We start from the raw sequence: 26571 nt of genomic DNA on the forward strand, positions 1-26571 counted from the left end.
CCTGGCGCGCTGGCGCGGCGCAGATGGGCGCAAGCCCCATACGTCACCAAAGGATTGTGCTGCATTGTGGGTTATGTAGTTCAGTAAACACATTGCTTGTTATTAGCATATATATTCATAATTATTTTTTTATTTTTTTTAAATATGGCTATTTCATAGGTTTTATGCAGTTCTTGTAGGTTCCCCATAGTTTTTAAAGAAATATCTCTTAGAAACGAACATTGTTTCCTCTTTAACCATTTTTATTGGAGATAAAGCATGCATTAACAAACATCACATGTGTTTCAATTTGAATGCTTTAAACTGTGTTGCATTTCCTGGAGCAAAATTATTTTGGTCTTCTCTGTACTGCAGTCTAAAAGCTTGCAGTATTTAACAAATAATAAAGGATTAGAATTGTACAATAGGCCTACTGCTTTGGACTACATGGCAAACACTTTTTTATTTGTTTTTTCACATGCGTTTTATCTGTAGGAAAATGGGTGTCATGTGCGGATTAATGTATTTTAGCATGTGATGCTGTGATTAGTGGGGGGTCTCCTTTCTCCTCTTGTTGTTCCCTTCTCTGTGTTTATGTAGCAAGTGATTATTGGGATGAAGATAATTCATAATATTCAGATGCTGATCATAGGTAAATTTCACATCCACAATTCTACATAGTCTGGCACACTAATTAAAGACGCGAAGAACAAAAAGGCCAAAAAGCCTTTTAATAATTCTAATGAATTTGAACTTTAAAGTGACCCTTTTTATGTTTTATGTGTCACTATTGTTATACTCCATTGTAAATAAAGTTAACATAAAAGACTTTGTAGGAAGGTTTTAAAGGATACTCAAGAGACAAGCTGACAATGGGCTAGTTTCAAAATTGGACTGCATCAAATATTATACCTCTTAAATTAAAACTACAGACTTTCTTTTTAAGTACTGTAACTTTATTATTTGCATAATACATTCAGTTTGAAAACATCATCAACAAAGTCTGTAACCTGAAGACTCAGTTCAACAATCAGCTACTAGCAATTCGAATAACTGCTCATTCAATAACCAATCAAATTCAAGCTATAATTACGGTATCTCACACAAATCTGCTGTGCTGCCTGGCAAAACAAGTAAGAAAAAAAAAAAGGATTTCACTTTACAAGGGGAAGGTGATGATGGCACTGACTTTCTACATCATGATATGTCTAAATTATTTACAAATACACTAAGTGACACTTCCAATCCCACTGGCCAATTGTAAAGTTAATTATAGTTAAAGCTGAACATAAAATAACATATCAATCATAATATATAATGTCCTTCCGTTTCACCTCTGAAATGGGCTCATAAATGTTCTATTGAGACATGGTCAAAATCACCAATCATAACTATTTGGATTTATGATCATAATTTGAAAACCTTTGAAAGAGAGCAATTTGTCAGCTAAAGACATGATAAAAACCAGCATACTATGCTATTATTTTCTTGACTACAAAGGGTGATGCAATATTAACTCAGGTTACTTTAACAGGTTGAATATGCACTTTAGACCCAGATGAAAGGAATTAGATAATAATTATACGTATCTTATGTTGCACAGAAACCACTTAGTTTAGCATTCTCCATGTAAACCCATTATTGAAATCTGATGCGTTTCTGCTGTGTCCAAATGTGACTTTGTTAGCGGAGATAAGTGTTTAATGGACATGGGACATTTTTCTTTTATAAAAGATGCATCACATTTTAACTGTAACCCGGGAGTAAATCAAGTGCACTCAAGCATTATATACAGGGGACCATAAGAATAGGCCATTCACTTTTTGTTCATCTTAGTGCTTGATCTACGAAATCCTATGGCAAACATGAATATACAGGATTATCTATTTTTAAGCAATACCGAATGCCATATAAATGAGAATATTACAGAATGTGTCACTGTAGTAGTTTTACATTTCGGAAATTTTAAAACCGAAAATTTGTTTAGTAAATTAACAAGATTTAATATATTCTACATTAGTTAACAACACTTACGTAAGACCAGTCCTGCCATTATTAAGTAAATTCACTTCAAAAACAATCTACATTTTACTGTTATCAGTTCAAATCAAATTAATGAAAATTTTTCTCAAAGTCAAGAGAACCAAAGCAAGATTTATACCAGTTTATTAAAATGATTCATCAGTTTTTGCCGTTTTCCTTAAAAAGACGGATGCAAGCAGGTGCCACTTCACTGAACTGGCATGAACCTGCATGGTGTCACTTTGGCATATTAGGCTTAATTATAGATGTTTCTGTGGCTGTAAAGTTTGGTAACTCGTTCAGGACAGCTTTGAAGCGTGTAAAAACCTAATAAGATAAGCAGTATTCTGAAGATTAAAATATCTAAATTATTTTATTATGGACTTTCCATTTAATGTTGATGTTTAATTGTTATTTTACCCACTGTGTACCTCATGAGAACAATCTTATCCTCTCCAAACAAAAGGAAAAAACTCACAACACACACACACATATATATATATATATATATATATATATATATATATATATGCGCAACTTCAACAACATGAATAAATAAGACTCATATCTTATTTTCCTGATGGGCACTGACTGATTGTGTCTCCATACTGTATCCCACATACAAAACAATAAAAGAAAATTAAGTGTAGAGGAAACATAATGACATGGGTGTAGGGTACTTTTTTAAATCCTTTCCACAGTCCAGCTTAATAAATAAATAAGCTTCCACACAACAGCATAGATCAAGGTGTGAATGAGTGCATACATGGGGTGACAGTGAATGTTGGAATGTGTATTTGTGTTTGGAGTGACTATGTGATTTAGTGAGGCCAGTGTGTTTCAAAATGAAGTTTGTTTTGTAAGCGGGGCAGGCAGGGTGGTGAGGGAGAACACTGAGAAGTTGGCAGGTAAATTTTACACTTCAGTTTAAAAGCGGATGAAGGTAGCGTCAATCTGGCGCACACTGGGCAGCGCTAGCATAATCTTTCGCCGGTACTGCGGATCCTTCTGTAGAGGATTTCTTTCAAGGTAGACGGTCTCCAGAGACTTGGCATTCTTCAGCTCATCGAGATCTGACCAGTTATCTATCTGATTATCGTTCATCTGGGGAGGGATTGAAAGACAATATAGCCAATAAGAGGACAGACTTAGTTTTGCCTTGCAAATATAGCTCAAACACAAACTTTAAGCACTCTTGCACCATACAATGTAGAGGATGTGATGACAAAAGAGGAAGAATTAATAAGACTTTATAAATTACTTAATCAAGGTTTATAACACACTATAACATAGTTGTTAGCGAGGATAAGTGCTTATTAATGTATTTGTTAACAACATAGACTGCATATACTGTATATTCTATATGTAAATTGTTTATTATATAGGTAAAATAAACACTTAAATTGCCCTAATGTTGCTTTACAACTATATAGTGTGTTCTTAACAATTTATTAAATGTTAAATAAGTTTCTTATGAATTTGTAAATCAACTTTCTAAAAGGGAAATTAACCTGGGGTATTTCATTTCAAAGTACATTTTGTTTTATCTGTTCCCCTAGGTTCTTGTGGGAAGTAGTACAAATTCTCAATGGCTGTCACCAGAAATGTCTAATCATGCATGCTCATCTAAGCAGCCTTGAAACTTTTAAAAAGGCAGACAAGTGGCAGATCAAATTATCATCAAATTACATTCCAGTTTACTTTCACAAACTATCCATACCCAGAACTCCTGCAGCTCTGTCAGATGGCTGATGTTTTCGATTTTCTTTACTCGATTGGCTGCAATGTCAAGGGTTGTGAGCCTTTTCTGTGAGGGAAAAGAGTGTTTGAATGTGCAGAACAGACGTTGTTGTAAATGTTTGCACAGTTAGCAGAATACATGATGGACAGTTTGGCATTCAGCTCTTTCATACATAGGCTGTGGAATTTCTATAACTCACATTGTTTTCCAAGCCCTCAATGACCTCAATGCCATTGTGGCTCAAATAGAGCTCTTTCAGGTTGACAAGATTCTGTAGACCCTCAATTTTAGTAATCCGGTTACTCTGCAAATAAAAGTACACTACGTTATCCACCAATGTTTCCACATACACACTTTAGTTTTATTCTTGTAACCACTTACACAGGTGTTGAAGAGAATTTGTGACTGACCTGAATGCTTAAAACAGTCAGGTTGTGTAAACCCTCCAGATTCTGAAGCGTAGTTATTTTATTGGTGCCAAGAAACAAACTTTGCAAAGATGCAAGTGTATCCAGGTTCTCTATGACCTGTGGACACAACAAAATGAAAGAGGCACAAATAAACACGACATAATCACTATAATGTCCTTTAATATATAATTTTACACCATCATTTAAAAAAAAAACATGTGTTCACATACGTAGTTTCTGATTTGCAAAGTTTTAACAACATTTATTTTATTTTTATGACATACCCGGATGCGATTGGAGCCCAGCTCCAGCATTTCCAGGCCTGTGAGGTGGTCCAGGTTGCCAATGTTGCCAATTTTGTTGTGAAGCAGAAAAAGTTTCTTCACCCGAGTCATATGCTCCAAACCCTCGATCTTTCTCAGCATATTAAAGGACACGTCAAGCTGCCTGTGGATCAGTTAAACAAGTATACGATTAGAATTAATTGTATTTGAGATGTTGGTTCTTTGATCTATGTTATCTGCGTGGAAAATACAACACCCCAACAATCACCTGATACCAATACGTAAAAATTTGCATTTGCCATAACAGTATAACAAATAACTTGAATTTGGCCCTCTCTGGAAGGGAAAATATGTAAAATGCGGAAACAATAGAAACAAAGTCTTCTGTTTTCTTCAGACTTACTCAATCTCTGTGAGGGTCTGCAGGTTCTCCAGTTTGCGGATCTGATTGTCATAGAGATCTAGTTCCTGCAGTGAGCTCAAACTTTCAAGGTTTTCTATCTTTTTGATGAGATTCTGTCGTAAGGAGAGTGTCTGTACAAAGGAGGATTAAAAGAAAGCAATTAACAGATATAAATCAATAGCTGTATTTCATCATAGACCATAAACCCTTCTATTAAAAAAAAATTTAACTTTTTTAGATATGATTAACAAAGAAAAAAGAACAAATGGTCGCAACCAAAGCTCTGTCTGGTTTCTCTAGAGAAAAATAAATAATGATAATGGTTCTGCATACTACGCTGCTACCATTACTTCATAACTCACTGACAGTGGCACTAAAAACAGAGATTACTTACTTTAGCTTTCTGTAGCACCTCCAATCCTTCAATCTTTCCAATACGACAATGAACAAGATCAACATCCTAGAAAGAAAAGTAGTTATTAGAGTTAATCATGTACATACAAGTGCCTAGCCCACACGTTGTGGACTGACAGACACCAAACATATAGTTGCAGTGGTTAAACATCTGTCAGAGAAGAACATAACATTTTAACATATAACATTGCATTGCAAATGAAGAATTTTATGTCTACTCCCAAGTTCTACAAATAAAAATCTACCAAAAAATGTTACCTTCCTAAAAGACAACTGAAGTCTTTTATAATCATCCTACCAAATTGAGATGGAGGACATTTGAAGATATACTTTATTGTCCCGCAGAGGAAATTCTGCTTGGGATTTGCTAAAAAGCATTACAACATTTTGTGACAGTAGCTACTGCCAAACTGCAGCAATGTTTTTAGACCATCTACTAACCTCTTCCTCTGGGTCCAAGGTTATGGTGTCCATGTCAACAGGAGACTCTTCTTTACCTTGGAATGGAAGCAAGAACAAATCAGATAACGTAATATGACAAGGTAGGGTTTTCATAAACATCATAAAGACACTGAAGGAAGTTTTAAAGGGGTGATAGAATGCAAAACCGATTTTACCCTGTCATAGTTGAATAACGACAGTTCGGTGGGTAAATAGGACATACAAGCTCAAAATCCCATTGACACCCCTTTACTATGAAAATCTCATATTTTGAAACTGCTGCTGAAAACGGGCGAATCTCAACAAAGCTAGTTGCTTGCGTAAGCATCTCAAAATCCGGAACCTTTGTCACAGCCGTGGGTGTATTAAGAGAACGGTCACGCCCCAACATTTACATAGGCTACACAACTGACCTGAGATCAGGTAGTCTTCTGAATCTAGGTCGTGCAGATCTCAGAAAATGTATACATTGTTCATCTGCTATTTTACCATTAAATTCACTTCTGAGACTTTTTTATGTGAGAAATCAACTATGTAGAGGTCAAATATGGGCCGTTTTACAAAAATTGATGTCTAATTGCAAATTTTGTCCGACTGTGTGTCGGACTTCAGAGGCCGGTGCTGCCTGTGTCGCTGCCTCGCCACCTGGCCTGCCTTCCTTCACAGACCCCGGCCTGATGTGAGCTCGATTGAGCTCCGTCACGACTGGCAGCCCACGGCACTCCATACCCGCGCAAAGTCACCGTTTGGGCTAATGAACTACGAAACGCCGCTGCTCTGACAGAGCTCCAGGGCCTGCAACTCCCCTCTTCCTGCTAGCTAAATGCCCGGTGTATGAGTGAAAGCGCGGTCAGCGAGCTTGTTACGCCGGCATTCTCTTACCACAGGTTCCAGTTACTCTTTTAATGTGTGTAATTATAATGTGTTGAGTTATTTAAACAAACGATAGGGGAAATAAACGCCGCTTGTCCGCGAGTCTCATTGATAGAGCCTGCGGCTGGATGGAGCTCTATCAATGAGAGCTAGCCAGCCTCCTCTTAGAATTCCTCTGGAATTCACAAATATTCATTAACTTGAAATCGGACACCGTTGCTAGCTTAATAAAACATTTAGTTAGATGTTGTATATGTGACGTGACGAAATTCAAACTGTAAATATACTCGAATTACGACCAAAAATGAAGCTAACTAGCCGCAATCTGTACACATAAGATTGAAGGGACAGTCGCAGCTAACAAAACCCTTACAGCTCACAAATATTCATTAACTTGAAATCGGACACCGTTGTTAGCTTAATAAGACATTTAGGTATATGTTGTATAGCTAAGTGGCGTGACATGTGTGTAACATAGGGTAAGAGATTGCTGGTGTAACAAGCTCGCTGACCGCGCTCTCACTCTCACACATGGGCCATTTAGCTAGCAGGAAAAGAGGAGATGCAGGCCCTGGAGCTCTGTCAGGGCAGCGCCGTTTGGTAGTAGTCCATTAGCCCAAACGGTGACTTTGCGCGGGTATGAGGTGCTGTGGGCTGCCGGAGCTCAATCGAGCTCACAGCAGGCCGGGGTCTGTGGAGGAAGGCAGGCCGGGCGGCGAGGCAGCAACACAGGCCGCTGAACTCCGACACAGTTTTACCAAATTTGCAATTAGCCATCCATTTTCGTAAAACGGCCCATATTTGAGCTTTATATAGTTGATTTCTCACATAAAAAAGTCTCAGAAGTGAATTTGGTAAGGAAACCTTGCAGTGTCTGGAATATGAGATTCTGTCGCGTTTCTAATGTGTGTGTATTGGGGATTCGCTCAACCAATCAGCACGCAAACTCTAATGCGTGTGTATGGCGATTCGCTCAACCAATCAGCGCGCGTCTCTACGGGTGTGTGTGTGTGTGTGTGTGTACGGGGATAAGGCTCAACCAAGCAGCGTGCAGCTCATCTAAATATTCATGAGCATACCATATTTGGAAGAAAAGCTATTAGGCTCGTTCGAGATGAGCCAGATCTGCGCAGAATCGATCACCGGCGATCGGCGCCCAATGCATGCCGGTTAGATTTGTGTCCGACTTGATCCCGACTTGCTCTGACGTCATGCACACGTGGGCAACGATAATCTCACGAGACCAAGGCGGCCGCAGTTCTGAGACGCAGGTAGCGCAGTTGCTTTTCACCAACTGCAAGAGCCAGGCGGACGCAGGTGGACCCAGGGCATGCTGGGAAACGCCGGCCTCTCAGCTGATCAAACAGCTGATTGGTTCAGAATCCACTCAACATGATGACGTTTTATATAAACTTTTTATTGATTTTCAATCGGAGGGATTTTAACTGTGATTTGTCTGATTTAAAAGCTTATTCTGTACAGAACACATGTTGTGTGGCTGATAGTTGTGTTTAAAAGTCAGAGAGACTAAATCTGTTCGAGGCGCAGTTCATCTCGAACGAGCCTCTTGTTACAAATAGGGCCAAAACACAGGGATGCATAAGGGCCAATAAAATATCAACCAGGCCATTTTCAGCCCAACTAATGTTACATACCCCATTAGGAGACCATAAGGAACAGTGTGAAATACCCTATATAATCATTCTATCACCCCTTTAAAGCACTTGAAAAGACTCATAGTTACGTAATGCTGTTATGTAGATAGATTGATCTGTGTCACACTCTTGATCATTCACATGGAATAACATTACAGTTGTCAGCCTGACTTGTGTCACTTTAGCTGTGCGGTCTGCAGATGTGCTGATTTACCAGTGGTAGAGGGCTGAGTGGGGTCCACGTTGCCATTGATACTCCTCCTCCTAGTCTCCTCATCACCAGACTCCTCAGACTCACCCCTTCGGTCAACTACAGTCAGCAGACAAAGACAAGTGAAGCTATATTTCTCTATACAGACGCAGAGCTGTTGTATCAGCGACACGTGTAACTGATGCACATGTAATGTGATGCAAAGACTAGGCTCCACCTAGCCTGCTGAGGAGTCAGGGGATGTCATGTGAAGCATCCAGCCTCTGTCTGACTGTCACAAACCAAAGGCTACTAACGTTAGATCATGTGTCTACACTCTGCAACATGCAAACATTGCGAAAACATGTGTGCCCACCCGGGATTACAACTATTAACGTTACTGAATTAAATCGGTTAGTTTGAATTGATGTGGATGTGATCACAGCTGTATTTCCAATCTTACCAGTTTAGAGACAATTCGCAAACTAAGATTAGCTGACTCACATTGACACAAGGGGTAAACACTGCTAACCATGTTAGCTTGCTGGGTAGCTAATTGGACCACAGTAGACAGGTTTACGACTAGAAATATGTTATATGGGCGGACGAGCTACGTTAAACATAAAATCAATTTCAAACCATTAGACTAGACAACGCAGCTATGAAAACGGAAATTAGATGTCGATTAGAAGGACTGTGTGAATTGACGTTAACTGAATAACGTCAGCTAACGAGGATTGTTGTTAGCCTGTTAGCTAGCAAGCCAATGGTGAAGGTGTGGTTCGTAACAAGGAAAACTAATCGCCGGATGTGCTCATATATAAATAGGTACATTTGTCTAAATTAATGCCAGTTCACCCAGCTAATACAACCATGTCACGGGGGCATCTTTACACATTTACTCGCCTTCCATCTCCTGATGCTCTCCAACAGACCTGGAAGCCATGTTTCTTGTAAACAGTCCTGACAACCGCTCAGCCAATCCAGTGAAGGCTCATACTGTGGCCAGACACAGGAGGGCGCTGGAGGCCCACGCTGAAAACCACACATCGTACTGCGTATTTACTAAAACAATACCATAAAACAGAGGGAAATTTACTTTTGATTCCATTAGATGTATCTGACAGCTGTATTGTTATGTTGCAGATTAGCATTTACATATAAAAACATGTGATCAACATAGAATATGATGCATTTGTATTGATTAAACTATCCAACAGTATAAAAAGCACAACATAGATCAGCTACAACATTACAATGCTGTATACATGTTAATGCATCAATAACAATAGTCCAATTGTGGAATTCTCCATTCTGCATAATGGGTATTTTTTCTTTATTTTACTGATTAGACTTTTGTTTATTTTCCTTATGTAAAATTATCAATGCAGATCTTTTACTTGCAATCATGTATTTTTACATTGTGGTATTACTACTTTTACTAAAGTACAGGTTGTAAGTATGTTTTGATTAATTCCTAGACCAAGAACAAGAATAACAACAAGGCAACAAAATAGAAAACTTAAAAATCCTTCATTTTTCTAGGTTAACCCCAAAGTCAGTAGTTTTCCCTTTTTGTATTTAATTGGTGCAAAACATTTGACTGTTTCCAACACAAACACTCTATATGTATCCCAACGTAATTCCTGATGGAGGTTTATGCAGTGTCACAACAGGGTTGTTATTATTATAAGAATTAAATAAAGAAGAAACATTTACACATTTAAGAAATCTAAAAAAAAGGAAACACTATTTAAAGTAAGCAGGATCACAAGCTTGTAAAGGAATTGTCTACAAAAGTGTGGTGTAGGTAATATTTATCATACTTCAATGCAAAGCCAGCCATACTGGAATACATGAAGCATAAAACAGCCTGACTCCTAAAATCCCCTCACTCTGTAAAGTCCCCTGCACTCTCAGCCAACTGTTTATACAATCAATTCCCATCTCCCCGGGCTTATACCTTCTTCTTTATTTTAAGAACTACCCCCAAAAAAAAAAAGAACTTTTAAAAAAAATATGTATAAAAACAACACCACCAAAATAATTTATAAAAAAATTATATTTTTTTTTAAAAAAAAAAAAAAAAAAAAAAAAAATAGATATAACTCAACATATCTAATCATTAGTATGCTCCTATGTCATTCGTTTCTGATAACATTAACATTTATAAAGAGATATGATAACAATAGGAACATATAATTTATACTTGACCTAATATTAAACTGAGAGACTGAGATGAACAAAATGCACCTCCATTATCAGACCAATAAAAACAACAGGCTGTGTCAGCCAGGATAACAATAAGTTTAAACGTTTTACTTACTAAAATGAACAGTAATTGACAACAGGCAGGATCACAGGAAGCTGCATGTCACAGAATCACGGACAAAGCAGACAGCAGTTAGATTTACTTAGCCTATTAAGTCTTTTAAAAGAATGGATGTTATGCATTCCCTGTATTGGAATATCCAAAATTATTATTGAATGGATAGCCTACATTTAAAAATGGATGCCATAAAGGACAATTAAGTCATTGTACAGAGACCTCAAACATGTCTTTAGTTCTTTAATATTTGTAGTTTATCCAGAGAAAATGATATGCAAACAGGTAAAGTCAGATACATAACAACTGAGTAGCTTAGATAGACTTCAAGACATAGACTTGTAATACTATCCAACCATGTCAGAGGTGTTCTGTCCTGATACAGAGTGGAGGAGCCTATTCTACAAAGTATGTTTACCAGATACTCTGAGTTTGTTAAGCCTGAGCTGACGAGTTCCAGAAACAGAGACCCCCTCATCACTTGGTGATCACTTGCTATTAATTGAAATGGCCATGAAAGCAACAAAAATGTCCAACAGAAAATCCAGTAGAAGATGGAACCTCACTGCTACTTCAAAATCTGACTCCACTGATCCACAAAAAAATATGTGATGTGGTTGTCAGTGGTGGTAAATGTATTCAGATAATTTACATAAGTAAAAGTAGCAATAACACAATGTAAAAAAAAAAATTTAAAATACTAAGTTACAAGGTCCTGCCTTCAAAATATTACTTAAAATTAAGAATTATCAGCAAAATATACTTTAAGTATCAACTTGTCACTTCATTTATTATGTATTATATTTTTGATTATTACCACTGAAGCATTAATGTGAGCTAATTTTAATTACACCACTAACTATACCTGTCAGATTAATTTAGTGGAGAACAACCTACAATATTTCCCTTTGGAATGTAGTACAAGTCTAAAGCGTAAAGTGGACTCAAGTACAATGTTAAAGCTGTAGGCTACTTAGGTAAATGCTACATTTACATTTTATTATTGGCAAACATGACAATGCCCATGACTCTGTTGCCATGGTGAAAACATGTTACCATAGTTACCGCACTCAGTGTTGAATGATCTAACGTTTACTGTACTTTTTACTGCTGTTAGAGAATCAGTTAGTTGGCCATCTCGGACAGCCACCTCCTGACCTCTGACTTCAGGTGCTTGTTTGGTTTAACTCATTTCCTGGAGCAGGACCTAGTTAGGCTGGATCTGTGAGGGAGAGCCATAGAATAAAATAGGGATGTGCCAGCTATATGTTAACCAATCAGAAGCGAGACGGATGTACATTTAAACAAAAGTTTGTCAAAGCGAAACAGTCCGAGGAAGTGCGCAGTAGCCTACAAGGAGAGAAGTGAAAGTTTTGGTTCTTGGATGTATCATTAGTGCGCAGGTTACGCTTAAATCGCTATGGCTTAACACTATCCTTGCTATTTATATCTCTTGAGACTTTTGTCCTTCCTTGACGGTTGAACATTGTTCGGTTTTAAGTCGACAACAAGTGACGCTTAAAATGCATTTTCTTGGCATTTTTGGGCTGATTTTATGGGACCTATCACTGGGGTGTCCTGTTCCAATAGGTAAGAACAGAAGCTTGTCTCTTTGCATTGCATGTTAAGTCAACCCCATGCTTATGTACGTTAGCAGCTAAGCCTTTGTAAGCACGTAACGTTACACATGTAGCAGTAGGCTACACTATGGTAATAAATACATGTTTTTTTAACAGCACAAATCGGCACAAACGATTGAGATTGACATTAATGGGGGGCTGGGTGACGTCACGCGTGTAACGTATAAAGCTTTGTAACTTAAAACGTATAGCACCATAGACCGTATAGCACAAACGATTGAGACCATTCTGGGGAGATTTGGACATTAATGGTGGGCTGGGTGATGTCACTGGCCAGAAAATGTAAAGTTTATTAACTAATAACGATAATTTTTACGGCGCAAACCGGCACAAACTAATGGTTTGGATGATGGGGGGCCAGCTTCACGCAGGTCACTATGGTTTCTGTTCATACACTCGAGTCATTCAAATTTGCGAAGATTTGTATACTTGTAATTTTTATACTTTTTAACTGCTCGTTTTTTCACAGGATAATTGATTATTGTACAGCTGGCTTACAACTGCACAATGTCAATACAATTAACTCTGTTTGTAAACCGTAGTGCTCAGTGTTTGTTGACACTAACAAGGAGTGTTAGCCCCAGAGGCCATAGCTGGCCTAGTTGTAGTGTTGTATTGTTGGAATACTTTAATTTGAAAGTTAACCGTATCATCCATCCCTGTTTACATAGGGTACATAAGGGAACAGGTAGTTGGAAACACCTCCCAACAAAATGCAATCCAGGACTTAAATCCGTCCCTGTCTGACTGTGTCAACAAAAATTTATTTTAGGTCTCTTGTAAGAATGCATCAGATTGTACAGGTCTAGCTAACGAAACCGGTAATACAGTTTAGGCTACTTTTTTTTTATTCCAGTACAAATGCAATGACTAGATACTTTGCAGATTCAAAATTAACTATGTACAATGCATTACAATAATAAGTACCCAATATATGGTTGGACCTATGCCACATGGAACAACAACAATAAAACATTCATAATTTAACCCACTTAAAAGGGCCATTCAGCAGAATGATTGCTTTTACTTTTTGTATCACGGCTATTATAATCTATTTATGTTTTGCAAAGTTAAATATTTATGCAGGGCTACTTGCAAATGAGTAATCTAAAATGTGTTGTGGACAAGTTACATTTTAACCTATTTTGCATCTCTTGCTTCATTACATAATACAATTCCTGTGGGGACTTAAAACCCACTAACGTTTGGAGTCTTACTTTTGTTTTTTTTAACCGTTAGATACCATCATAGTGCAGGTCCAGCAGTGGGGAGTGGTGGGTGCTCAGCAGGTCGTGGAGCAGGTCCTTCTCAATGGAGTCTCTCTTACTGGCAAAAACCAGGAAGTTGACAGCATTATCCAAACCATGTCAGCTGATGCACAACTTCCAACTCTTATCGGTGTCAACCAGACTTCAGTCCTAAGTAAGAAAATCATCATGTACCAGAAATGAATGTAATGACAAAAATTGACCTTATCATAACCTCAACTTGGATCTAATCTTGTTGTCGGTCAAATATTGTGTCTATTAGCCTTTTATCTTCCTCCCTAGGAAACCACACTGTCCTTCGTTCTCGTGAATGCATATTGGAGGGGTCTCAACTGCACTGGACAGACCGTGTGTTCTATGATGGGAAGGTCTATCTGACTCTGGACCACTCTGACACGTGGACAGCCCACGTACCGGAAGCACTGGCCTTAAAAGTGCTGTGGGACCAGGAAGAGCAGCGCATAAAGACAGCAAGGACCCCCCTTCAGGAGGGTTGCATCAAGCTGATGAGAGAACTTGTACTTTCTGTGGAGCAGTCAGGTATATATTCTTTCTGGCTTTGGAGAGGTTTTATTTTTTTTGGTAACTATCTGGTGCTTTAAGAGATTTGGAACCTAATGAGTACATGTTACCCACAAAGTACGTCTTTTCAAAATGACCACATTGTTGATACTGCAGTATTGTGCTGTGGACACCAGCTGCCAATATTTACAATCAAATTACCAGATTTGAACTAGAATTGTGTATATTTGAGCAAACCATGGTGCAAAATGGCGCAATATTATACAGTAATTCTCTTCCTAATGGCCTTTGCTTTTAGCCTTACTTGATGCTCTCATGGAAACACATTTTCATTAAGTGCAAAAGTGGAAAATAAATGATTGTTAAGGCACTCTGCCTGTGACATGAATGATCAGGTGCAACTTTGTCATTCATTCACTTTTATTCTCACTACAATGTGAGTGATAACCTATAGAATTAACGATAATATAAGATAATCCTTTTCTGGGTCCGTAGCTGTACCTGCATGGTAGTTTGAACTCTTTTAGGGTTGAAAATTGGGGGAGCCCAAATGCTGATGGTGGTGGAGGCAGCTGATGCAGTTGGTCTGCAAGTCCTGTGACACAATGCATGCTAAACAAATAAAAGGGTTATGAAAACAAAGCATCAGTTTGTCCCTGTTATTACAACGGTCCACCTCCACATAGAGTTAACCATACATTTTACAGTGGCCTGTTTGTTGGCATGCAGTCGGGTTACATTTGTATTTGTTTTTCTAGTTCCAGGAATTCCTTCGCCTCAGTTTCTGATCCCAATCTTGGTGCTCCTGGCGTTTACAGGACTTATCGTAATCAGCCTCCTCCTCTTCAAAAACCAGGGTGAGTGTTGTCCGTGTCCTCATTTATGATCCTAGTGGCCTGAGTGTAGAAGCTCCTCCCGAGCCTCTCTGTGCTGGCCTGGTGTATGCGGTACCTTGTATTCGACCTCAACAGGGAGAAAGGGCTGTTGCCCAGGTGGTTTGGATTTCTGATGATTCTCTTAGCCTTTTTCTATCGATGCCTGGTGTAAATACTCTTAGGCAGGGTAAGACACTGTCTATTGTGTGTGTGTTCAGCCAAATGAACCACTGTCTACAGTGCCTTGCGGTCCTATTTGATGCTATTTCCATACCAGGCAGTGATGTTTACTGTTAAGAGGCTCTTGATGATGCAGGAGTAGAAATTTCTCAGTATTTGAGGGAATGCCCAGAATTTCCTCAGGCGTCTATATTGAAACAGTCTCTACCGTGCCTTTCTCACCACTGAGTCAGTATGCAGCACTATTTCATCTTTATGCAGCACTATTTAAAGGGGTGATAGAATGATTATATAGGGTATTTCACACTGTTCCTTATGGTCTCCTAATGGGGTATGTAACATTGGTTGGGCTGAAAATGGCCTGGTTGATATTTTATTGGCCCTTATGCATCCCTGTGTTTTGGCCCTATTTGTAACAAGAGCTTTTCTTCCAAATATGGTATGGTCATGAATATTTAGATGAGCTGCACGCTGATTGGTTGAGCGACTTGCCATACGCACATATTAGAGACGCGCGCTGATTGGTTGAGCGAATCCCCAATACACATACATTAGAGAAGCGACAGAATCTCATATTCCAGACACTGCAATGTTTCATTACCAAATTCACTTCTGAGACTTCTGAGACTTTTTAAAACAAAATTTGATGGCTAATTGCAAATTTGGTAAGACGTGTCGGACTTTAGGAGCTCCACACAGTCTGACGAGAAAGCGGCAGGCTGCTGGGCTCCATACCCAGGGCAAAGTCACCCTTTGTGGATACTGCACTACGGGGCTCCGCGGCCAGCTGCCGGCATAACTATAATATATTTACGGTTTGAATTTCGTCACGCCACTTGTATAACATCATTCCCAATGTCTTATAAAGCTAACCGTTGTGTCCGATTTGATTTTTAAGGCATTTTTATGAACGTGAGGCTACTTTGTAGGACGAGCAGCTGCTTGCTATATGTCCCATTCATTACAATGGGGAAATACCGCAGCTAGCTAGCTACACTTTCGCCATAACTAAATTATATTTACAGTTTGAATTTCATCACACCACTTATACAACATCATTCCCCAATGTCTTATAAAGCTAACCGTTGTGTCCGATTTGATTTTAAGGCATTTTTATGAACGCGAGGCATCTGTGTAGGACGAGCAGTTGCTATATGTCCCATTCATTACAATGGGGAAATATCGCAGCTTGCTCACTTTCGCCATAACGAAATTATATTTACAGTTTGAATTTCGTCACGGCATGAATATTACAGGTTCCTCAAGGTCTTTTTATAAGCTTAGCTAACACTTGTCCGATTTCGGATTTCAATTGAATGTATTTTTGTGAATGTCAGAGTTAGGAGGAGGCTAGCTAGCTCTCATTGATGGACTCCATCTCACCGCGGCTCTCAATGAGACTCGCGGACAAGAGGCTTTATTCCCCCGATTGTTTGTTTAAATAACTCAACACACATACCCATTATAAGATTTACTGGAACCTGCGGGCTGCGGTAAAAGATTGCGGGCGTAACAAGCACTCTGACACTGCGGTCAGGGCGGCGATGTAGCAACCCAGGCAGCACCAACACCGGCACTAAACTCCGACATACAGTCGGAGAAAATTTGCAATTAGCCATCCATTTTCGTAAAGCGGCCCATATTTGAGCTTTATATGGTTGATTTCTTGCATAAAAAAGTTTCAGAAGTGAATTTTGTAATGGAATAGCAGAGATCTGCGTGACCTAGCTAGATTCAGAAGACTACCTGATCTCAGGTCAGTTGTGTAGCCTATGTAAATGTTGGGGCGTGACTGTTCTCTTAAGGTTCCGGATTTTGAGATGCTTGCGTAAGCAACTAGCTTTGTTGGGATTCGCCCGTTTTCAGCGGCAGTTTCAAAATATGAGATTTTCATAGTAAAGGGGTGTCAGTGGGACTTTGAGCTTCTATGTACGTCCTATTTACCCACCGAACTGTCGTTATTCAACTATGACAGGGTAAAATCGGTTTTGCATTCTATCACCCCTTTACATCCACTTTAATTTAACACCTATATTTGAAACTTTTGCTTTCACATGATTGACATGAGTCACATCATTTGGAGTCTCATACCCACAGGGAAATGTATAAGGCATAATGATGTGCTTTGTCTTTCTCTCACTCTCTGCCTAGGTTTGAGACACCCTGGAGGTAAGAAAACAACATGTCTGTTATCTCTTTAGTCCCTGTAGACTACTCAGTTAACAGTCTTGGGGAAATATTGATAGAGTTAAATATTAAATGAACTCAAAACCACATACCCTTTGGATAGGCATGTTCTTTTAATTTTCTTTTGTCCATCATGATTCACGCAGTGATACATGCAGTATGACCTCACAGTGAGGTTATACTGCACGTATCACTGCGTAATTGCAGTCATATTCAGTCACTGTGAGGCTCACTTTTATTATGACTGCAATTGTCAGGTGACACAGGGATGATAGTTTATGAAAGTTAATGCTCATAAGAATTTTATCAGGTGTGATATCCAATAATCTTTAACAGTGAGTGAGAATGCGCAGCTCATTAGGTTAGCTTTTTTTTTTTTATTTTTATTTTTTTTTTTTCTGTCAAGGAATGTCAGCCTAATCTGTGCTCTTTGATTTCCTTGCAGGTGTTGTTGGCTCGATTATACATTACCCTAAAGACATGACTGAAACAGCTCCAGACATTAAAGCCAGTGGTTACCGTACCTTGTAATTCAAAGCACCAGCTGATGAGCAGGGTCACATTTGAGCTTTCTACTTCAATTTTACTGTTGAATGTCCACTTACTGATTTAACACTTGGACAGTATTGCTCCATGACTGTAACCAAAACCTTTGCTAAAGTACCAACAGCCCACTGTCTGAAACTCATATGGTTATTTTGTGCACTTTAATATATGTATCACACTTTACACTGGTGCTTCTTTTATTGCATAGAATTTTCTTATTTTTGCATATATAAATACACACACATACACAAAAATGTAAACATGTTTGCTGTCTTTTAATATTTTCTGGACTAAGCTATTCAGGGAACACTAATGTAAAAATAAATACAATGACAAGGTTCTATTTCAAGCACGTACAGTATCTAATGAAAGTCAAGACAGAGAATGTCACAAATTGTCTTAAAGTCTGTAGATAAGGCCCTGCTTAAAGCGTTTTGTTTTGCCACTGATAGACCAATCACACTGAACTCTGCCAAACACTGGATGGACTACTGGAAGTGTGTCCAGTTATCCAAAGGGTTGGATTGTGTTGTTTGGTTTGAGTTACCATCCTTATGGTTTTACTATTTCTTTGTGATCCTGTAACATTGTTGGGATGGTCTATGTTTTCCCTATTCATGTAAACTTTAAGAAATTGTTGAATTAAAGATTATTTTATGGAATGTTTATTTTCATATTTTTTCACGCTGTCCGCTTACCCTTAATGCTGATTTAAGGACAAATCCAGAATTTGATACCTCTCCTCATTTGGGCACAGTTAAGTGATGGTTTGGACCTGGCTTTGAGTCTTACATATCTAATTAAGAGGAATATCAAAATGAAGCACTTGTCACAAACAGTGCAACACTGACTTTTATCGCATTACAGCACTATCACCTGTCAAAAACCGCAAAAGTCTACCTGCATAACACACTATGCAAAGTTAACAAACTCTTGTATAAATGTAAATTATATTAGAACTAATAACATGTGACAACAAACATTTGACCAAATATAGATGCGGCTTAAGTGGTTCTTAAATCTAAGCAATCTTAGCAATGGGAAAAGGATAGGATACTTCACCTGATAATAGTTTTAAAAATACCAGACTTTCAAGTTTGTATGATGGTTTGAACATTTTATGACCATTTCCATAATTAATGTTCTGTCTCCAGAAAATGCTAGTCATATCGCTGAATGCAAGCAAGTTTGTTTTCTTTTAACACAATCAAAATAAGCTGTATCGGATTATCCTTCCTGTTATCCTAGCATCTATAGTCCTTTGAGACACCAATACATTAAGGGTATTTTTTTATAAGGTTTATCGTCGGAGACGGTATGTTTTTTTTTGTCAGTCCGTGACAGATGTCAGTTTGTCATCATGCGTCTTATTTTCCATGAAGCTGAGTATTGGGTGTACTGATGAGTCTTCTACTGAAATATCCTTTAGTTATATATATATATATATATATATATATATATATATATATAGAATAGAACATTTATTCAACGTTGTGCCTTCTCTCTACTTTTTGCTTACTAATTTGATCTTTTTGATGGTTCTTTGAATTGGATAACTTTTAAGGTTGTTCTAAAATATAAAAACGAATCCAGAATACAAGTGTCATGCTGGAATCTAAAACTCTGAAACAAATAAAGTAATTTTCCTTACCTTCAGCTTCTTGAACGAACCAATCGCAGGAGCTTTCTGGCCCGTGTGGCGTCATCGTCACGAAATTAAAAATTTAGAAAGAGAAGAGAGAGAGAACGGTGCTGCGGTGTATTCCACATTTCTTGAAGAAGTGAGATCGTTCTGTTAAATTTGAGGTTTTAGAAGGGCCACATTTGACGGTAATTAAACTTTCAAAGTGGTTAATGGTAGTGAATGGTTATGCTAACTTCTGTTCATTTAGCTACTTAGGGAAAGCTAGCTAAATGTACCTGCAGTCGTTATACCTAGGTTAACGTTAATGCAAAATAGATTTGGCTGATGTAAAACGACTTCTTGTTTTGTACTCCAGCGCTGATAGGTCTGGCTAGCTAGCTAGTGCTAACATTAACGTTACCTCCGTGATCTAGCTAAGCGTTAGCATGTGTTGCCTAGCTAACGATAGCTAGCCGACCTAAAACTTGTTGAAACGTTAATATTAGCCAGTTGACGTTATTATTGCACGTCAAATACATTTTTATTTTTTTATTTGCACTGATATATGTTAGGAAATTCTCTAAAAAGACGTGATCGTTTGATTTCTGGAGGAAGGAGAGGCTGGGGTCGAATTGAAAGTTAAGCAAAAGGTTTAACCGCGGTGAAGATAGTTTAATATTTGACATTCGTCGGTTTTCGCGGATGCTACCTTCAATAGTTCCGTGTCAATACTTCGATTTCCCCCAGTTTCTGGGTATGTTGTAGAGCTTATTTAGACAGACGTTTCACACTTATTTTTAACTCAAAATCACCAAAAATGTGGACACAGTTTAAAGCGCAAAGAACTGAATGTCTGTCCAACGCGCCCGTCACAATAGGCGTACTTAGGGACCGTCGTAAAATTGCAACTCCACTAATTTTAATCTTCATTAACTTTTTTGTTTTACAACATAGACATCTCAAACCACTTTCATTAAAGAGAGGGAGAGCCATTAAACATTTCACACTTGTTAATTAGTAAAAATAAATAAATGTAAATAAAGATGTAGGCTAAGTTACCAATAAATATGGTAGTTTCAACCATTTTCTAATTAATGAATATATTGACATCAAACCACCTGTAATATGTCTCAGACATCTTATCACAACTTTCACAGCTATTGGTTTGTGAAAGGGTAGTTAGCAAATCCCATAGCATCCTCATCAGTGACCTATAGTCTATAAATGCATATTTAAAGCTTTTCAATTCATTGGCTTGCTCAATTTTTAATATAATCACATCAAACCACCTGTATTAGGTCTCAGACATCTTTTCACAACTTTCACAGTAGTTAGTTTGTGAAAAAGTCTTTAGCAAATCCCATAGAATCCTCATCAGTGACCTATAGTCTATGAATGCATATGTAAAGCTTTTCAATGCAATGGCTTGCTCAATTTTGAATATAATCACATCAAACCACCTGTAATATGTCTCTGGCATCCTCTTACAAATTTCACAGCTGTTAGTTTGTGAAAAAGTCTTTGGCAAATCCCATAGAATCCTCATCAGTGACCTATAGTCTATAAATGCATATGTAAAGCTTTTCAATGCAATGGCTTGCTCAATTTTGAATATAATCACATCAAACCACCTGTAATATGTCTCTGGCATCCTCTTACAAATTTCACAGCTGTTAGTTTGTGAAAAAGTAGTTATCAAATCCGTAGCATCCTCATCAGTGACCTATAGTCTATATATGCATATTTAAAGCTTTTCAATTTAAGAGGCTTGCTCATTTTTGACTATAATCAACATAAAAACCAACCTGGAATTGTATACTTTCGCATTCTCAAAAATTTCACAGCTGTTAGTTTTGGAAAAAAAGTCTTTAGGAAATCCTATAGCATCCTCAATGCATATTTAAAGCTTTTCAATTCAATGGCTTCTTCATTTTTTAATATAATCACATAAACGACCTATAATATTCTCTGGCATCCTCTCACAACTTTCACAGCAGTTAGTTGAGAAATAGTCTGCAGTTCGAAACCTATAGAATCCTCATCAGTGACCTATAGTCTATGAATGCATATTTAAAGTTTTTGCTTTTTGGTTCTGCTCAATTTTGAATAAAATCACATCACACCATGCTACTATGTCTCAAACATCTTTTCAAAACTTTCATTAAGTTGTGAAAAGTCTTTAGCAAACTTCATATATACTCAATGCATATTTAAAGATTTTCAATTCATTGGCTTCCTCATTTATTGATATAATCGCATCAAACCACCTGTAATATGTCTCTGGCATCCTATCACAAATTTCACAGCTGTTAGTTTGTGAAAAAGTCTTTAGCAAATCCCGTAGCATCCTGTTCAGTGACCTATTATTATATATAAAATGCATATTTGAAGGTCATCAATGTCTGAGAAATATTACAGGAGGTTTGATGTGATTTTATTCAAAATTGAGCAAGTCATTGCATTGAAAAGCTTTAAATATGCATTTATAGACTATAGGTCACTGATGAGGATGCTATGGGATTTGCTAAAGACCTTTTCACAAACTAACAGCTGTGAAATTTGTGAGAGGATGCCAGAGACATATTACAGGTGGTTTGATGTGATTATATTCAAAAATGAGGAAGCCATTGAATTGAAAAGCTTTAAATATGCATTTTAAATGCTACGGGATTTGCTAAAGACCTTTTCACAAACTAACAGCTGTGAAAGTTCTGGGAGGATGCCTGAAACATATTACAGGTGGTTTGATGTGATTATATTCAAAAATGAGGAAGCCATTGAATTGAAAAAGCTTTAAATATGCATTGAGGATGCTATAGAATTTGCTAAAAACTTTTCACAAACTAACAGCTGTGAAATTTGTTATAGGATGCCAGAGACATATTACAGGTGGTTTGATGTGATTATATTCATAAATGAGGAAGCCATTGAATTGAAAAGCTTTAAATATGCATTTATAGACTATAGGTCACTGATGAGGATGCTACGGATTTGTTAACTACTTTTCACAAACTAACAGCTGGGAAATTTGTGAGAGGATGCCAGAGACATATTACAGGTGGTTTGATGTGATTATATTCAAAAATGAGGAAGCCATTGAATTGAAAAGCTTTAAATATGCATTTTAAATGCTACGGGATTTGCTAAAGACTTTTCACAAACTAACAGCTGTGAAAGTTCTGGGAGGATGCCTGAAACATATTACAGGTGGTTTGATGTGATTATATTCAAAAATGAGGAAGCCATTGAATTGAAAAGCTTTAAATATGCATTGAGGATGCTATAGAATTTGCTAAAAACTTTTTCACAAACTAACAGCTGTGAAATTTGTTATAGGATGCCAGAGACATATTACAGGTGGTTTGATGTGATTATATTCATAAATGAGGAAGCCATTGAATTGAAAAGCTTTAAATATGCATTTATAGACTATAGGTCACTGATGAGGATGCTACGGGATTTGCTAACTACTTTTTCACAAACTAACAGCTGTGAAATTTGTGAGAGGATGCCAGAGACATATTACAGGTGGTTTGATGTGATTATATTCAAAAATGAGGAAGCCATTGAATTGAAAAGCTTTAAATATGCATTTTAAATGCTACGGGATTTGCTAAAGACTTTTTCACAAACTAACAGCTGTGAAATTTGTTATAGGATGCCAGAGACATATTACAGGTGGTTTGATGTGATTATATTCATAAATGAGGAAGCCATTGAATTGAAAAGCTTTAAATATGCATTGAGGATGCTATAGGATTTGCTAAAGACTTTTTTTTTCGCAAACTAACAGCTGTGAAATTTGTTATAGGATGCCAGAGACATACTACAGGTGGTTTGATGTGATTATATTCATAAATGAGGATGCCATTGAATTAAAAAGCTTTAAATATGCATTTATAGACTATAGGTCACTGATGAGGATGCTACGGGATTTGCTAACTACTTTTTCAAAAACTAACAGCTGTGAAATTTGTGAGAGGATGCCAGAGACATATTACAGGTGGTTTGATGTGATTATATTCAAAAATGAGGAAGCCATTGAATTGAAAAGCTTTAAATATGCATTTTTAATGCTACGGGATTTGTTAAAGACTTTTTCACAAACTAACAGCTGTGAAAGTTCTGGGAGGATGCCTGAAACATATTACAGGTGGTTTGATGTGATTATAGTAAAAAATGAGCAAGCCAATGAATTGAAAAGCTTTAAATATGCAGTCATAGACTATAGGTCACTGATAAGGATGCTACGGGATTTGCTAACTACTTTTTCACAAACCAACAGCTGTGAAAGTTGTGATAAGATGTCTGAGACATATTACAGGTGGTTTAATGTCAATATATTCATTAATTAGAAAATGGTTGAAACTACCATATTTATTGGTAACTTAGCCTACATCTTTATTTACATTTATTTATTTTTACTAATTCACAAATGTGAAATGTTTAATGGCTCTCCTTCTCTTTAATGGAAGTGGTTTGAGATGTCTATGTTGTAAAACAAAAAAGTTAATGAAGATTAAAATTAGTGGAGTTGCAATTTTACGACGGTCCCTAAGTACGCCTATTGTGACGGGCGCGTTGGACAGACATTCAGTTCTTTGCGCTCTAAACTGTGTCCACATTTTTGGTGATTTTGAGTTAAAAATAAGTGTGAAACGTCTGTCTAAATAAGCTCTACAACATAGCCAGAAACTGGGGGAAATCGAAGTATTGACACGGAGCTATTGAAGGTAACATCCGCGAAAACCGACGAATGTCAAATATTAAACTATCTTCACCGCGGTAATAAAACAACACGATGAAAACGACAGTCAAAACACAATCAAACATGAAAACACTGCCAGCAGTGGACTGAAATGACATGCCTCCTCTTCAGGAGTTACGTCAATCAGTCACGAGACATGACAAAAAAATACACTGTAACCAGCGGACTACAGAACCTTGTTCCCTTGTCGGGTCCCAGGCACATCCATGGTCCCAGGTCCGCAGTCCTGAGATCACCTCTGTTTCCGAATTATATTCCTGTCTCTCAGGTTAAGGACACACTTCTGATGTCAGGTTCACTCCAGGTCACAGACAAAGGTCGTTTATCATGGTAGTGCCAATTCTACAGAGATACACATTTTCTTTGTTCTAATCAGTCTGGATAAAAAAGGGAGTGGCTCCCAAAGTTGTTTAAACAATAAGTCTCCTAGAGCATCTACTTTAATGCTAAATAACAAACATAACCTAATTAATTCTTTAGAAACTAGGTTGGAGTGAGGCAGTCAAATGCTGATTAGTGTGGTGTGATGCAATCGGTATTGATTCAGTGTTCATTTAACTAAAAGTATATTTTTATCAGACATCATCAATGGTTTAACTTTTTATAACCTAACATATATTACAGGCCGTGTGAAAACCTGGATATAATGGCGCAGTTTGGGTTTGAGAACGACATCCATAGCATCTTGAAGCTGGATATGCCCATCACAAACGCTCCCATGGCAAGGTGGCAGAGGAAGGCTAGCTCATCAAACTCATCCGCCTTGAACGGATTGTCTCCTGGCAAATCTGCCAACGTGTCGCTCAGTTCATCAAAAACACCAGGTAATGTGTGCCATTATATTAATGCAGTGTAATTATATCTCTGCAAATGTTAATCACTGGGATATTTTTGGGGTTTACGTGCAGTTTAGTGTCCCAAAATATATTTTTAGTGTGCCAAATGATGGTGGTTAGGGTTATAGGGTTAGGGCTATAAACCACCTGTTTAAACCGGTGGTTTAGCAGGTTCATAATAAAGTACAATGGGCCTCATTCACCAACCGTTCTTACGAAAAAATGTGTTCTTAAACCCCACTTGAAGATTCTGACATTCACTAATGTTTTCTTATCTTGGACTTGTTCTTAGCTAAGAACAAAATCTACGAACACTCAAGAGCACTCTTACGCACATTTTAGGGGTTGACAATTTGCTCCAAATAATTGGTCACTGCATTTTATTTAATTGTTCAGTCGTTTACAATGATAGTATTTTACTGTAATGTATTTCTGATAGTTGGGAAAAAAAAATCCTAGTATGCAAAGAAACACTAACACTGCAATTTACATCAGCAATTAAACTGATTAAATCCTGCGTTATTTGGTGATTGATCGAGCTATTTATAGGGGCAAAATGCAGTGGTGGAATGTAATGAAGTAAAAATACTTTGTTACTGTACTTAAGTACATTTTTCAGTATCTGTACTTTACTTAAGTAGAATCAATAGTGCATACTTTTGACTTTTACTAAGTTACATTCTGCGGCAATTATCTATACTTTCTACTCCACTACATTTATACAACGTTCCGTTACATTTTCTGAACAGTTTTTCCCCTTGCCAAAATGTCTTCCTGACCGTCACAGGTTTGTCTCACCAGTGAAGTTTGGTTGCCATAGATGTATAGGGCACCGCTGATCTTTTATCAGCTTCCAACCCGGCTCTGGTGCTCCAGAGCCTGGGCGCAGCACCACTGACCAGTTTTTATGGTGGTTAGGACAGGAACTTTTTTAAAAGTCAGGCCTTGTTTGTGGTAGTGGACATATTACCATTTAAAATGGTAATATGCAAATAAGTACTTTTACTTTTAATACTTACAGTTAGTGCTGTCAAACGATTAAAATATTTAATTGCGATTAGTCGTATTAATGTCATAGTTAACTCTCAATCGCACATTTTTATCCATTCTAAATGTCCATTGATTTCTTTTTGTCCCTTTTATTTAGTTCACTCACTCACTCACTCACCACACTCACACACTCACGCACACACACACTCCTATCTTTCACTCACTCACTCACTCACTCACTCACTCACTCACTCACGCACACACACACTCCTATCTTTCACACATGCATAGCCTACCCGCACGCACATAAACACACACCCAATCATTAACATTACTGTTCTGACACAGACCTACTTTGATTATTAAACAAACCGATATACACACGACACGGATACAC

At 37.7% G+C, this 26571-nt stretch overlaps 2 protein-coding genes and 1 pseudogene across 2 annotated transcripts; 2 read left to right on the forward strand and 1 right to left on the reverse strand.

Annotated features, from left to right (window-relative positions):
• Window positions 1–917: 917 nt before the first annotated feature.
• On the reverse strand, window positions 918–9437 carry ppp1r7 (protein phosphatase 1, regulatory (inhibitor) subunit 7). Its single transcript, XM_039815738.1, has 10 exons — window positions 9319–9437; window positions 8437–8532; window positions 5695–5750; window positions 5234–5299; window positions 4840–4970; window positions 4437–4599; window positions 4153–4269; window positions 3942–4046; window positions 3722–3808; window positions 918–3105 (listed from the first exon to the last, which is right to left on the reverse strand). Exons 1-10 carry the CDS (start codon window positions 9356–9358, stop codon window positions 2929–2931), a joined length of 1038 nt encoding a protein of 345 aa, XP_039671672.1. The 5' UTR covers window positions 9359–9437; the 3' UTR covers window positions 918–2928.
• A 2455-nt stretch (window positions 9438–11892) lies between these two features.
• On the forward strand, window positions 11893–18139 carry LOC120569088. The gene is made up of 6 exons (XM_039816945.1): window positions 11893–12328; window positions 13618–13800; window positions 13929–14186; window positions 14927–15025; window positions 17375–17392; window positions 17856–18139. Exons 1-6 carry the CDS (start codon window positions 12262–12264, stop codon window positions 17939–17941), a joined length of 711 nt encoding a protein of 236 aa, XP_039672879.1. The 5' UTR covers window positions 11893–12261; the 3' UTR covers window positions 17942–18139.
• A 1594-nt stretch (window positions 18140–19733) lies between these two features.
• Window positions 19734–26571, forward strand: part of LOC120568435 — a 45316-nt pseudogene continuing 38478 nt past the window's right edge.

Source organism: Perca fluviatilis, chromosome 11 (genome assembly GCF_010015445.1).
Source record: "Perca fluviatilis chromosome 11, GENO_Pfluv_1.0, whole genome shotgun sequence".
In the NCBI taxonomy this organism is placed as follows: domain Eukaryota; kingdom Metazoa; phylum Chordata; class Actinopteri; order Perciformes; family Percidae; genus Perca; species Perca fluviatilis.